Source organism: Micrasema longulum, unplaced genomic scaffold (genome assembly GCF_059751315.1).
Source record: "Micrasema longulum isolate JH-2025_06_02 unplaced genomic scaffold, ASM5975131v1 h1tg000126l, whole genome shotgun sequence".
Classification (NCBI taxonomy): Eukaryota; Metazoa; Arthropoda; class Insecta; order Trichoptera; family Brachycentridae; genus Micrasema; species Micrasema longulum.
Window position 1 is genome coordinate 109,011 of NW_028277332.1, and position 13,029 is coordinate 122,039.

The 13,029-nt window shown below is 32.2% G+C and overlaps 1 protein-coding gene across 1 annotated transcript; it reads right to left on the reverse strand.

Annotated features, from left to right (window-relative positions):
* Positions 1-403: 403 nt before the first annotated feature.
* Positions 404-11,315, reverse strand: LOC148284394 (threonylcarbamoyladenosine tRNA methylthiotransferase). Its single transcript, XM_088240613.1, has 7 exons — positions 11,041-11,315; positions 10,491-10,665; positions 9,666-9,823; positions 8,163-8,429; positions 6,037-6,202; positions 4,807-4,914; positions 404-1,032 (listed from the first exon to the last, which is right to left on the reverse strand). The coding sequence occupies exons 1-7, from the start codon at positions 11,219-11,221 to the stop codon at positions 438-440; spliced, it is 1,650 nt and encodes a 549-aa protein (XP_088096739.1). The 5' UTR covers positions 11,222-11,315; the 3' UTR covers positions 404-437.
* Between the last annotated feature and the right edge of the window lie 1,714 nt (positions 11,316-13,029).

Genomic DNA, 13,029 nt, shown 5'->3' on the forward strand with positions numbered 1-13,029 from the left:
TTCTATTAATTTACATGACATATGATACGTCTTTTTCTTTTGATAATAATATTAATGTTTTTTTTTGTAGATATTTCTAAATAAAACTTCAAAGTTAATGATTTTGATAAAAATATCAATAAAATAAACATTTTTAAACGTTTCTTCGGGACTGGTAAATCATTTACAACATTTTAAATTTACAGACATACTATTTTTATTTTTTCAAGTTTTCGGGAGATAATAACATCAAAACAACATAGACATGTAGATATGTATTTTACCGTCGAGGTGATGACGTTTTAGTTAAAATTTTGGAGTGTCAAAAATCTTCCTAAAAAATGCAATCATGAATTAAACAAAATATCATAAAATGATAATAGATATGTAATTAATTTTTACACATGTATAAATAAAAGAGATCTTTTTTCTTATAATTTATTAACAATAAAAGAGTATCACAAAACATTATTCATAAACTTAATTAAAAATGCAAAACACAAAATCAAAAAAGCGCATTTCACTGCAATAGTTGGGAGGCCAGAACTATTTTCAATCATCTCCATCCGACACCCGGAGACTTGGCCGAGTTTCAAAGGTGCGCTGATACCGGGACTGATAATATTCTCCGAGTAAGGCTCCCCGAACATGCAAAATTTTGAAACTTTAACAATTTTAACTGTGAGGATTTTCCCCATTAAATTATCCCACCGCGGCACCAAAACTTGCTCGTAATAAATATTATGGCTCACAAAGTAATTTTTATCGTGGGAAGTATCGGTTACTAACACTTCTTGCACTTCTCCTACCCTGGTATCGTAGGTAGAGTAAGAATTAAATAGCTCTGTCAAGTGTTTGGTTCTCTTCTTGACCTCCTGTGCCGGTATTCTTTGCATTTTGGCGGCGGGTGTTCCGGGCCGAGGGAAAAATTGGTTTATGAAAAGACTCGGGAACTTGTACTTTTTACAAAGGTCTAAGGTCTCTTTAAAATCTTCCTCCGTCTCTGTTGGGAAGCCACAAATGATGTCGGTCGCTATGGTCATTCCCTGAACACTGAAAAATTTATTGTTATTATTTATTGGGTAGTATTAATGATCGAATATAAATTCAAACTAAGGGTGTCAAAAATACTGATTATGGTGGGCGAAAAGAAATATTGAAAACGGCGACTTCAAGATACGAATTTGATTTACGAGTTATTCAGAATGATCAGTATAATAATACTTGAGCGAACACCTAACCTAACCTAACCTAACTTTTTTTCGCCTAATTTATTATTTAATTTGAACACTTTTAGTTGCTAATATAAGTAGCACATTTTACGAATTTTTATTCATTCATAATTATCACTAGTGAAGTTAATTTTTCACAAACATAATTTAACGCCGCTCGGTTTAGTATTAAAGTATCTCATTAACAGTCATCCATATATTATTTATTCGCCCGGTTGATAATTACCCTTATTTATTTAACTTTTTATGCATACATATATTTTGTACATTGGCAGGCTTATTTATTTAATAAATACTCAGAGGCCTCTTACGGTATACAGTTAAAAAGTACATGAAGTATCAGAGAAAATAACATAAAATAAAATCATAATTATTACACTAAATACGTCATTAATTCAAAAAAAATAAAAAGGAAGTAAACTGAAGGTGAATAGAAACAAAAAAAATACATTAAAAAGAGGAGAATTGAGGGGATGGCCATTCGATGGATATAATAGCTGATTTAATTGCAACAGGAATGGTGTGGAGCAAGTCCCACAACTCAGCATAATTATTAGCCGTTCTGTGGATGCTCACTGGGAGCGAAGAATGGTGGGTGAAGTTTGTCATGTTGTACTCACATTGAAACATGTGTCGGAGTCTGGTGGTCCTTGTGGGTAGACAAAAGTTTATCAGGGATAGTAATTATTGGCAATCTATTAGGGTGCATATCACTTTGTGCATTAGAGCAAAGTCAGCAATTGTCTTTCTGGCAGAGAGCAATGGTTACCTCAACGCAGACATCAAAGTTTGGTAGCAAATTTCATTTATAGGTTTACCCTTTTTGAATTGTATGTAGCGTAAAAACTTCCGCTGAACTATTTCCAAATTAAAAGAGTTGCAGTTGCACAAAGGGCTCCAGACTGACGATGCATATTCCAGTTGTGATCGGACCAGAGCACAATACAGAGATTTTATTGAAACGATGCCACTAAAAAAAATTGTATTCCGGATAATGAAGCCCAGCATCTGCATGGCCTTATTAGTAATTGTTAGCTTTTATCAAAAGTTAGCCTGAGATCTCTGATTTACTCTGGTCTTATGGTCAAATGACAATGTCTTCCAATCAACCAATAAAATAAAATATTATTTATTTCATTTTAATTTATACTCATTATTGATATTAGTACTATTAACTTAAATTATGATATTGCTAAATTATTCAATAATCTCCCTCGAAGTTTTAAGCACACTTTTATAATGTAAAAAAATCAATCAAGTAGTCAAGTAGGCCATTGTAGTGTTTAAGTCCATTGTATATTATTCTTGACTGTCTTGCATTTGTCCTTTTTTAACGTGGTAGTGTTGTTATCTGTCATTATTATTATTATTCGTTATAAGCAGGCAGCCTTTGCTGATGCGCCTATATCTCGTGTTCTGCTTTTTGTCCAATTTCTTCTTTCTTCAAAAAAGCATCCAAATGGTTTTTGAACTGGTTGACCGAAATGGAATGGACAATTAGACTTGGCAATTTGTGCCAGTCTGAAACTACCCCGCTGGAAAGGAAGTTTTTCTTGGGATTGAAGTGGAATTGGGGACAATAGAGCTTTCAGTTATGACCAGTAAATTTGTGTTGGGAATTAATGGATACATCTCATGCAGGGGGCAGTCATAGTAATTATTGAGTATCTTATAAGTTTCTATTAAGTCCCCTCTCTTCCGTGGTTCTTCCAATGATGTAATTCCTAGGGCACTTAATCTACCGTGGTAAGGCATCCTTTTGAGTAATTTGTGTGCAGTTTTTTAAATATATTTGCGACCTCGTGGTGCAGTGTTCAGCGCGTTTGCCTACCAAGCAAGAGGTCTACAGTTCGATTTCCACATGGTTGACATGAAATATTTATTTAAAAAGCAGTTTTTACATTAGAATATTTCATAGCCCCGGGACTGGCTGGCATCTGAAGTGTAAGGCTGATCATTTTACCTTCATGTAACAAAAATGATCAAGATAAGCTGCAATTGGTGTACCAATCCAGTGCCCTATGCACCATTATGTGTGTAAAGGGACTAGACGTGGGTAAGACCCTGTCACCGAGAGGATACGTGTCACTTGATCTGCATCACCAAAGTGACCGAATCTTTTAAGTAGTTCAATTGAACGAATGTGTCTTTTGCTCATTCCGCTCATTTAGGTCATCATATCTCAGCATCTTTCGCATCATCGTGTCATTTGTGTCTCCATATCTTTCGTGGAGCCAAATGCGTATGAGCGGTGAATCAAACAAATCATTCTAAACCTTTGGCTGGTTTGTCAGCATGATTTTCTTTATAGATTTGATAATATTGTTCTTTAGATATTATAATACCACAAACCAGTAGAAAACAGATAAATTATTTTATTTATTATAGAAAGTTATATTTCATGCTAGGTTTATTTATTTTTTATTTACAAAAGTAAAAACAATTAATTTTTAAAATCCCTTTACATTTACATCGGGTTTATATTTTTAAAAATTAGGTTTTTATGTTTATAACGTGTGCAGTTATAATATATATTATAAAATAAACTAAGGCAAATGAAAAAAAATATACCCAAATAAAAAATTTAAAAAAACATTAATCGGCCTCTAGCACCAAATAGATAACTAACCTAATAAGTTATTCCACAAGTAGGTTGTTATTTTTTACATTGTTTCATTTGTAATTATTTTTTAATGTTATATCGTCCGATTGGACTGTTATTCTGAAATTGATATATTTTAATCACTATTTATTTTAAGTTACTTTATATTTTTTAATGTTAGTTATTATGGTTTAACACCAGCACAGCCTAAAAATCCATTATTAGGTTAGTGAATATGATTATTTTTATAATGAATTAATAAATAAATTAAATTGTTTCTGTAATTATTTATACTGAATAGAAAAATATATAATCTCATAAACTCGAGTGAACAAACTAACCTCTTGTTCACATTAGAGGGCAGTAATGAAATACAAATACCTAATGTTTTCATCTCAACGTAAATAATAATTCATAAAATAGCATTTTTATCGTGACATTTCATAATTAGTGTCAATTAAATTTCAAGTGCTGCACGCGGCACGATAAAGGAACAAAGAACAAAGCAGCCAGTATATACATTTAGGTACCTACTATAGATACAGAGTGTTTATGTAGGTACCTAATCTACCTACTAACCACAGAGATAAGGACACAATCTCGTTCAATGAATGAACAAAATGAGCTAGAGATCCATAAGACACGAAGATATGAAAGATCTAAATGACACGAAGAACCAAATGACACGAAGAGCCAAATGACACAAAGAGCCATTTAGTTCGCGAACTAACTGACCGAGATGAAAGAAACATGTCTCTAGTTCAATGTTTCTGACCTTGTCATGACAGGGTCGTTCACGAACTACACACCTCTAAAAGGGACTGATGATGAAATTTGCATATATCAGCATTATTGGTTATTGTTATGTAATTTTGAGTACAATTCTTACCATCTCAATTTTTTGTCAAGTATTTTTGACAAACTGGTGTGTTTTTCTGTTTGTAGGGTGTCGTATAATATGTATTAAAAACTATAATTATAAAAGATACTTACCGATCTCGCAAATAATTAATGACATATTCAAATTCTGATCGAGAGTACTCTCGTTTCATATCGGACAGGACTTGATCACTGGCAGACTGTACGGGAACATGAAGGAATCTGTGAATGAGGATAATTATTTTATTTTTTTTACAGAAAGTAACAGTTCGTATTTAGAAAAGAAAAACAAATGAAAAATGTGATAACGAAGGATGCCTCTAGGGAATTAAAAAAAGTAGCAATGTTTACCAAATTTTTAGTATTAAAAATAAGTGACCCTGATTTTGTGTAAAATTTTAATAGAACCTGTTGACGTTTTAATGTTTTAATAGAACATATTTTAAGTACAGGTAAACGTCGTTTTGCGCCAAGGTTCCGTTTCGAAAGACACTGGCATAAAAAAAATCAGCATAAAGTGAACACAAATTTAATGAAAGATATAAGGTTAGGTTCCGTGTCAAAATTCTAAGAACAATCTAACATGTTTATTTAATACATATCATAAATATATTCAAAATAAATTATAAATGTATTAAATAAATACAGTTTAAATTCGTTTACAAAATAAATTATAATCTCCTAATATAAATGATGAATTTTTTCATAATAAATACTAACTCACCAGTTTGTCAGTTCTAAATTGAATTATCACACTTTTTTGAAAAAACCATCCAATTTCATTTGCTTTGATTGTTGCTTCCTTTCTTGCAGAATCATAGCATAAACTACAAACATTTGAATATTCTTTTAATTTTAATAATAATAAAAAAATATAGAATCATACCTTTTTATTTTTCTTTAAAACAAAACGAAAACTAGCTCGGAAACAATTTCACACACACAATAGGCTGTTCGCGTACACGGTAGTATAATAAAACAATGTATAAAAGTGTGTCTGCTATTAGAATCTGGTGTCGGCCGAACCGGGGAATCCCACGCCAGCACCAACCGACGTAATTGTAAATCGAACCGGCGCAAAACAACGTTTGCCTGTATTTCCACCACATACTTGAAACCGTTTTGAAGACTGTGGGTCTTCCTATCGGTTTCACTCGTACAAAAATCAGTTATTTTTTTGTCAATAAACAAGTTACCCTTTTAAATTTTCAAATTACCCATCCATCCAATGCAAGTTTTTAATAAGTTTTTGTGATTTGCTCATAGTAGAAAAAGCCACCAGAACGTGTTTTGTATCTCAACGACTAAAATAATTCAAATAAATAAATAAAAACTTCTCCTCACTTATAAACTCTGGGGTGTTGAAATATGGCGGCCATACTCTCAAGGTGTTCCAGTATATACGGTGGGTTGGTCATCCCTAACCTCAGTCGACACCCTTCTGGAATCACTTTGACCAACTCATTCAACAATTCAGGTAAAGACGTGCCAATATCACGGCCGTACGTCCCTGTAAACAATAAAAAAATACTGTACAAAAAGCCATAAACAGTAAAAAATCTCATAAAATCAAGTAGTCATTGAAGTAATTTTTTACAATAAAAAAAAACATAATGAACCGCGAGTTGTGATTTAAAATGCCTTAGAAAATTCCTCTTTATGTCACTTATTTGCCTTTTAACTGGCAACATTTTCTTACATCGTGGTCAACAGAGCAGAAGAGCCATAGATTTTTGTCTATGGATTTTACTTATGTGGTTACTTGGACTGGTTTAAGTACGTTATATTTATTTATTTATTATATGGCACAAGTGCCTTTTACAATATAAAATATAACAATATAATGAGTTAGTTAGATATACAAAAATTCAAAACTAAAAAACAATATTAAAACATGGATATAAAAAGAAAAATAAAAATAGCAAGAAATATATTTATTTACATGTATGTATGTATGTCAGCATACAAAAGATATAAAAAATATCAAATGAATAAACACCAGATCATTAGCATACTTAGCTTTTGCAAATAATTCGTAAATTGTTACTTAGAACTTCAAAAAATATTTATAAAGAGATGATTTTATTTACAGAGACTTGAGTTAAAAATGTCGATATGAGAGGTACATTCGTTTCCTAGTCTGTGTATATGAGGTATAAGTAATATGTAAAAGTTTTAATGATAGGTTAAACTATTTTATTTAAAATACAATTTCCCAAGATGGTGGTGTGAGCAGTGACACATTTGAAACCTCCCCTGGAACAATATTGTATTTGAACAAATGTTGGTTAAATAAAAAAAGAAAAGGGTTTTAAAATTTATATTTGAAGGTTGGTGGTTTGCGGCATTTTGTTTGTGGCATCATAATAAAATAAATAAAAACTTATTTGATTTTAACCACTTATATTTTTTTTCTACAGACCGGTTTCATAGCTATACAAGACTCTTTATCAAGGTATACTTAGCTTATGGATTCTATCCTATCTTATCAATGTTTAATAAATACTACATATGGAGCTAATAAATCAAGTCTTTTTGTCTTGTAAGGAAGGGATGCGTAATGTGAGATGGATTGGACTAATAGAAATATTGTTTGTAGTAGTTCGTCGAAGATGTTAGGATTCGTCTTGCGTACTGCCAGGGTTTTTGGTAGTACACGAGTACTGAGAATTCTTTATAACTCGGTGCGAAGTAGACTCGAGAGTGTCTCGATGATTTGGGGACCGTGTAAGTTGAAGTACTCTCTTATGGTGGAGATGATTCAGAAGAAATTTCTTCGGTTTCTCTACATGAGGGAGTGCGGATATTATCCATGGCTTTATCCCACTGAGTTCCTCCAGGGTATGCTAGTTTACAGCAGTTTGAAGACCAGAAGGAATGTGTATTTAACTACGCACTTCTTTCGATCGTTGTGCGGTATTATTGACAACCCTGAAATTATGCGGAGCATTAGCTTCTATGTTCCGGATAATTACCTTAGAAAGCATCAGTATAGACTGTTTCACATTCCAATATACAGGACCAACCTGCTAATGGTTATGCCTGTTGGAAGGGCTATCTCTATGTTGAACAATATTACTTTGGACATTAACATTTTTCACATCTCTGAGGGAGTTTTTCGTAACAAGATTCTCTTACTTTTTTAACATTTTATTCTCTGAATATTATGTATACTTATGTGTTATTTTTATATATACTTAATTTCACTTTATTATTTTAATTGTTTTTATATGTATGAATTAAGATATTCCATTTTGTAATGTACATATATATGAATAAATAAAATTGAATTGTTTAATAAATTACAACAGGGATGGAGAATACCTTAAAGAAGGTTTAGTGTAGTAATTTGTTAATCTCGATGACTCCCGATGGGGTGAAATCCAGTCTTTTGTCTACCAACATTTGGACAAACTCAAATATTGAAATATTGTTTGTTATTATTTTTTCTTATTTGTGAAAATATTTACCAGTATCTTCACTCGTCAGCCATATTTCACAAACGCCCTCTCGGAACGACTGTTCGGCCCGAGATATGATCTCCGCGGGCGGGTAGCTGCCGAGCTCCCCCCGAGCGTGTTTGGTCTTGCAGTACGTGCACTGGTTGAGACAGCCCGTGTTGATGGCAATAATTTCCACCAGAGGATTCTTCCTCACCTTTGGCAGTAATAGTGAAGCACCGCCAGATTTTTTCCCTTCCGCGTTTTTCTTCTTTCCAAACAATCGGACAGTGTGGCCTAAAAATAAATCAAAAAATATTTTATAACTATTCATATATATTCAAGCTTTGTCAACGAGCATATAGATAATCACTGAAGTTACTTGGCTTTGTTAACAGAATATCCCCTGATTTTACTAATGTCCGCACTATCAAAACTCTTTATTGCTCAACTGTTCACCCTCTTCTAGAATATGCCTCCGTGGTCTGGTCTGCATTCTTTGTGAATCGCATAAATCTCATTGAATCAGTCCAAGATCGCTTGCTTCGAAAAGTAGCATGGATGCTTGGACTAGAGAGAGGTAACTATTCATATGCTGATATGGAGTCAATGTTAAATATTTCTAGTCTACAAAAACGTAAAACTAATATTGATTCCATATATATGTTCGGCATACTAAATGGTATAATCAATGTGCCATCATTACTGGGACAGGTAAAATTCCATATTCCGACTCGTAGGTTGAGAAACAATGAAGTACTGTTCATCGATCAGCATAGAACAAACAATGGCTTCAATTCTCTAATAACCCGTATTTGTCGTATTGTTAACTCAAGACAAGATCTGGACTTTTTGGTTTAAGTTTACAACGATTTAAACGAGCACTTAATAAACAGTCCATATATTGTCTCAATGTCCCTTTTGTTTGTCGATGCTTCTTTCTTATTTTTAATGTTTTTAACTGTTCTTATATTGTAATATCAATACCCTATAAATTGTATAAATGGACAATGTCGATTGTAATATTTAAAAAAAAGCAAATTCAAAAGTTTTTTATGAAATTAAAATTATACAACATTTTAGAAGACAAAACTACTTGACAATGAATTTATGTTATTCAGGATTAAACTGTAAATTTGAATTGTATAAAATTATTTATTGACGTTTGGAGGTGATTCTATGAATCCTATGTGAAAAGGAAATTGAAATCATCAATCCTTTATTTGTTCCTGATAGAGCATAAGGTACTCCATTGGTACACCAAATGCAGTGTATTTCGATCATCTTTTACAGGAAGGTAAAGTGATCAGTGTTACGCTTCAGGTGCTAGTCCAGTGACAGTAAAATATTGCAAAGTAAAACCCAGGACCTCAAGAATTATTTATGAATGTGTAAATAAAAAAATCATTACATTGTTTTTCTATTCTCATTGCTACCATTGAAAATAAAAAAATGCTTTTCTAGAATCAAGGTCATTTCAGGTCTGAAGAAGTGAATCGATTGGGAGGGAGAATTTTTCTATATGGCAGTCACCTTTTAGTGTCTCTTCCACGACTTCGACAATCCTGTCGATCTGTTGTACCCCCACTATACTGAGTCCCTCCAGGTACTCGGAGCGCGGCATCCCTTGCGGTACACAGCCAGCCACCACCACATGTCGCCCCCTGTTTCGCCCCAACTCTATCTCGTTCCTATCGGGATTGAATAAAATAATTCCTGATAAACACATATACAAGATAAGATAATCAGAATCGATAAAATCAAGAATGGACTGCTGTGTTGGTTTAGACATATAGAGCAAATGGACCCAAAAGAACAGCTTAAAATATTTATGCTGCAAATGTTCTTCAATTCAGTGAGGAAGTTCAGTGGTATGGGAAATTGGATATTAAAGGCACGGAAAAAATTATAGCATTAAATTGTACGGCGAAGTTTCTGAAAAATATATGAAAAAAAAATAAAAATGAATTTAATAAAAACGAAATACTTTGAACAACATCACTAGAGGTTCTGAATCAACCGATGATAGAGTATTGTGATAGATTTCCGGTTTACAGGAAGTGAATTCACCAATCAGCAGAACTCACTGAAGAGAACTTACGTCACACGCGGTGTAATTTTAAAATTACACAAATTCAAAAAATCATAGTTCTGGATGACACATTACAATTTTATTTTTTGTTTAGTTTGTTTTAAAAAAATGTATATAAAAAAAACCATAAAAACCATTTATCATAGAGACATTAAATCTTAGTAGACACATTAATTTTTTTTTTTTAAATTATTAAAACCAGTGCATTAATAATTTTTTCAGGGTAATTTTTTAAAATAAATATTTTAGTTAACTCAAGTACCTACCTAAAGTGGTCCTCAGCAGGATTCTTCACAGTACATGAATTCAGCAGCCATAAATCAGCGTCCCATTTCTCATCCGTCAATTTATATCCATAGGCAGCTAGCTGGCCGGCCATATATTCCGAGTCAGAGCTGTTGTGAGCGCAGCCCCACGTTTTTACATAAATTGTTTGAGTTCCTAAAACAATAACAGTTTAATATAAGCTCTGTCGTTTCTGGTTGAATTGATTACTAACTTAATATTAAACCGTTTAGCATTCAACGCTTTTAAATCCAATGATTGAATATTATATAATGACATTTCTTCTAATGATTAGTATTATAAAACTTTATTTTGTTTTCCAAATACAGAAGTATTATTACAACAATAAAACCAGTTTTAAATTAAATTATGTTTACCTATCCGATGTGCATTCTTTAAATAAAAGTGATTGACATTGAAGAAACAAATATAAATATTAGAATCAAATTCTACGTAAATATTAGAAACAAACTCTACGTTTATTTTGAACAAATTGTTTACCTGGAATAACACTTTCACAAATTTGCTTACCTGGAATAACACTTTCCAATACATTCTTTTCTCTAAAATGCTCAACATTTTCAATATTTTGAATTTTCCTCGACCGCACAGTGACGGACTTTTTGCTGCTATAACGTTCTTTTGGGGTAATTTCTTGGGATAATACAAGATCTTCAATGTCGTCAATTCCATCTATCCAATTTTCAGCCATTGTTATATCGTTTCGAATAATTATTCTGTAAAAGTAATGTTATTTTTGAGATAACGTCAAATTGCGTCAAATGTCAAAGTGAATAACATAACCTCATTCGAATATTTTGACACGTGATACTTTGAGGTGGACAAGTGATCAAATAAGGCGCCAGCCGTCGATTTCACTGACATTGGCGGTTATCTCAGTAGCGAAATAATAATATATGTTGTCTTTTTTTTGCGTTTCGTGGTATGGAATTTTTTAATAATAATTAAAGATAATCCCTAATAAGTTTTCACAGCTTGTTAGTTTACAAACTTGTTTAAATTGTTATTTCTAAAACTCACGCTTGCATTTTAAAACTGCTTTGATTTTTATTAAATTTGTCCCAACGCAACACAACGAATAAATCCATTAAATTTAATGACAAAATCGTGATTTATAAAAACTTCTAAAGGTTCTCATATAACTAGACCAAAGGCTCCCTTAAAAGGCTCATCAGCTCCCCACAGGTAAAAGAAAAAACTCATGAATAAGCAGTTTACTGATAATAAATAATAATCCTAGCTTCAATAATTTCCAACGGACCCTTTATATCAGGGTAATAAATTATCGTCACTGTTCAATATTTGTCTCACGTTTAACATCTTCCAATGTAGTGCCTTCTAAATTAATTTAATAACGGTGGTGGAATAATGTAATAAATAAGAAATTAAAAAATAATCAATTAAATTTTAAACGATAGTGAACAGAATACCAATACATGCAATAAAAATAGGTTTATACAACCTTTACAATGAGTTTAGTTTAGGTTCAATCTCGCACAGCACACAGCTGTGTTTTTGTTGACGCCAGGCCAGAGGTTTTCAACAAAACACCTATTTTATTCAAATCTTTTTTGTCTTGTATATATAATATTAAGCACTTAGTAATCCATAAATTTAAAAGGCAATGTTCGAATGGTTCTCCTCGATGGACTCAATAACTACCGGACCGATTTACGTGCGGTTTTCACATAAATGTACATCTTTGCCACAAGAAGGTTTATTGCTCATAAAATCTTCAATTTATTTAGTACAAAAAAGTTAGGAGCGTAAACATTTTTTTTATCGATCACCAGGGTTGCATTCGCCGAGAATACGGATTTAAAAAAAGTAGATGGAGGTCATTTTTTGTGTATAAAAAAAAATGTTTTTGAATGTTCACAAACAGATTGTTATTATATATTACAGATCCCAATCAGATTATTTCATTGAATTCCTTATAATTTCTACCTATTTATTTCTTTTTACTGGATTTTCGGTTATACTAAAATAATATCAACTGATATTCTATATATTTTTGAAAATCGCATTCCTGACTCGAGTGCATCCCATCCCACTTTTGAACTTTGCTAAAAGAATTCTTTATTTGAAAATAATTGATTATTTTATCTTTTGAAATTCAAACATAAACAAGTACTTAGGTACTTAAATTAAATATCTATTATTTTAAGATTTGGAATACAATCATAAACGAGTACCTAGGTACCTACTTACCTGTTTTTATACAAGATTTTTTAATAAAGTTTTGAAAGTATACTTAATTATGTTTTATCGTAAGAGGAAACGCGGTCCTACTTTAGTTCATACAAACGTATTCACGTATTTTCTCTCTGAATTATGGCACTAGAGAAATTATTTTTTTACAATAACAACAACAACAAACTATCACGCCGTTTCCAGTAAGGGTAGGCAGAGAGGATAGAACGCCACATCACTCTATCTTTGCATTCAGATCTCGCTTCCTCTACATTCATAGATCTTCTCATGCACGCGCGCCGATTA

Bases quoted from the DNA above. Each gene is read 5' to 3' on its own strand.
- LOC148284394 (XM_088240613.1), bottom strand. From the start codon at position 11,221: ATGGCTGAAAATTGGATAGATGGAATTGACGACATTGAAGATCTTGTA. The intron at 8,430-9,665 runs GTGACTGCCATA...ATTTATTTTTAG, and splicing joins CGTGGAAGAGACACTAAAAG to GCCACACTGTCCGATTGTTT. The intron at 4,915-6,036 runs GTGAGGAGAAGT...CCTCATTCACAG, and splicing joins CAACACCCCAGAGTTTATAA to ATTCCTTCATGTTCCCGTAC.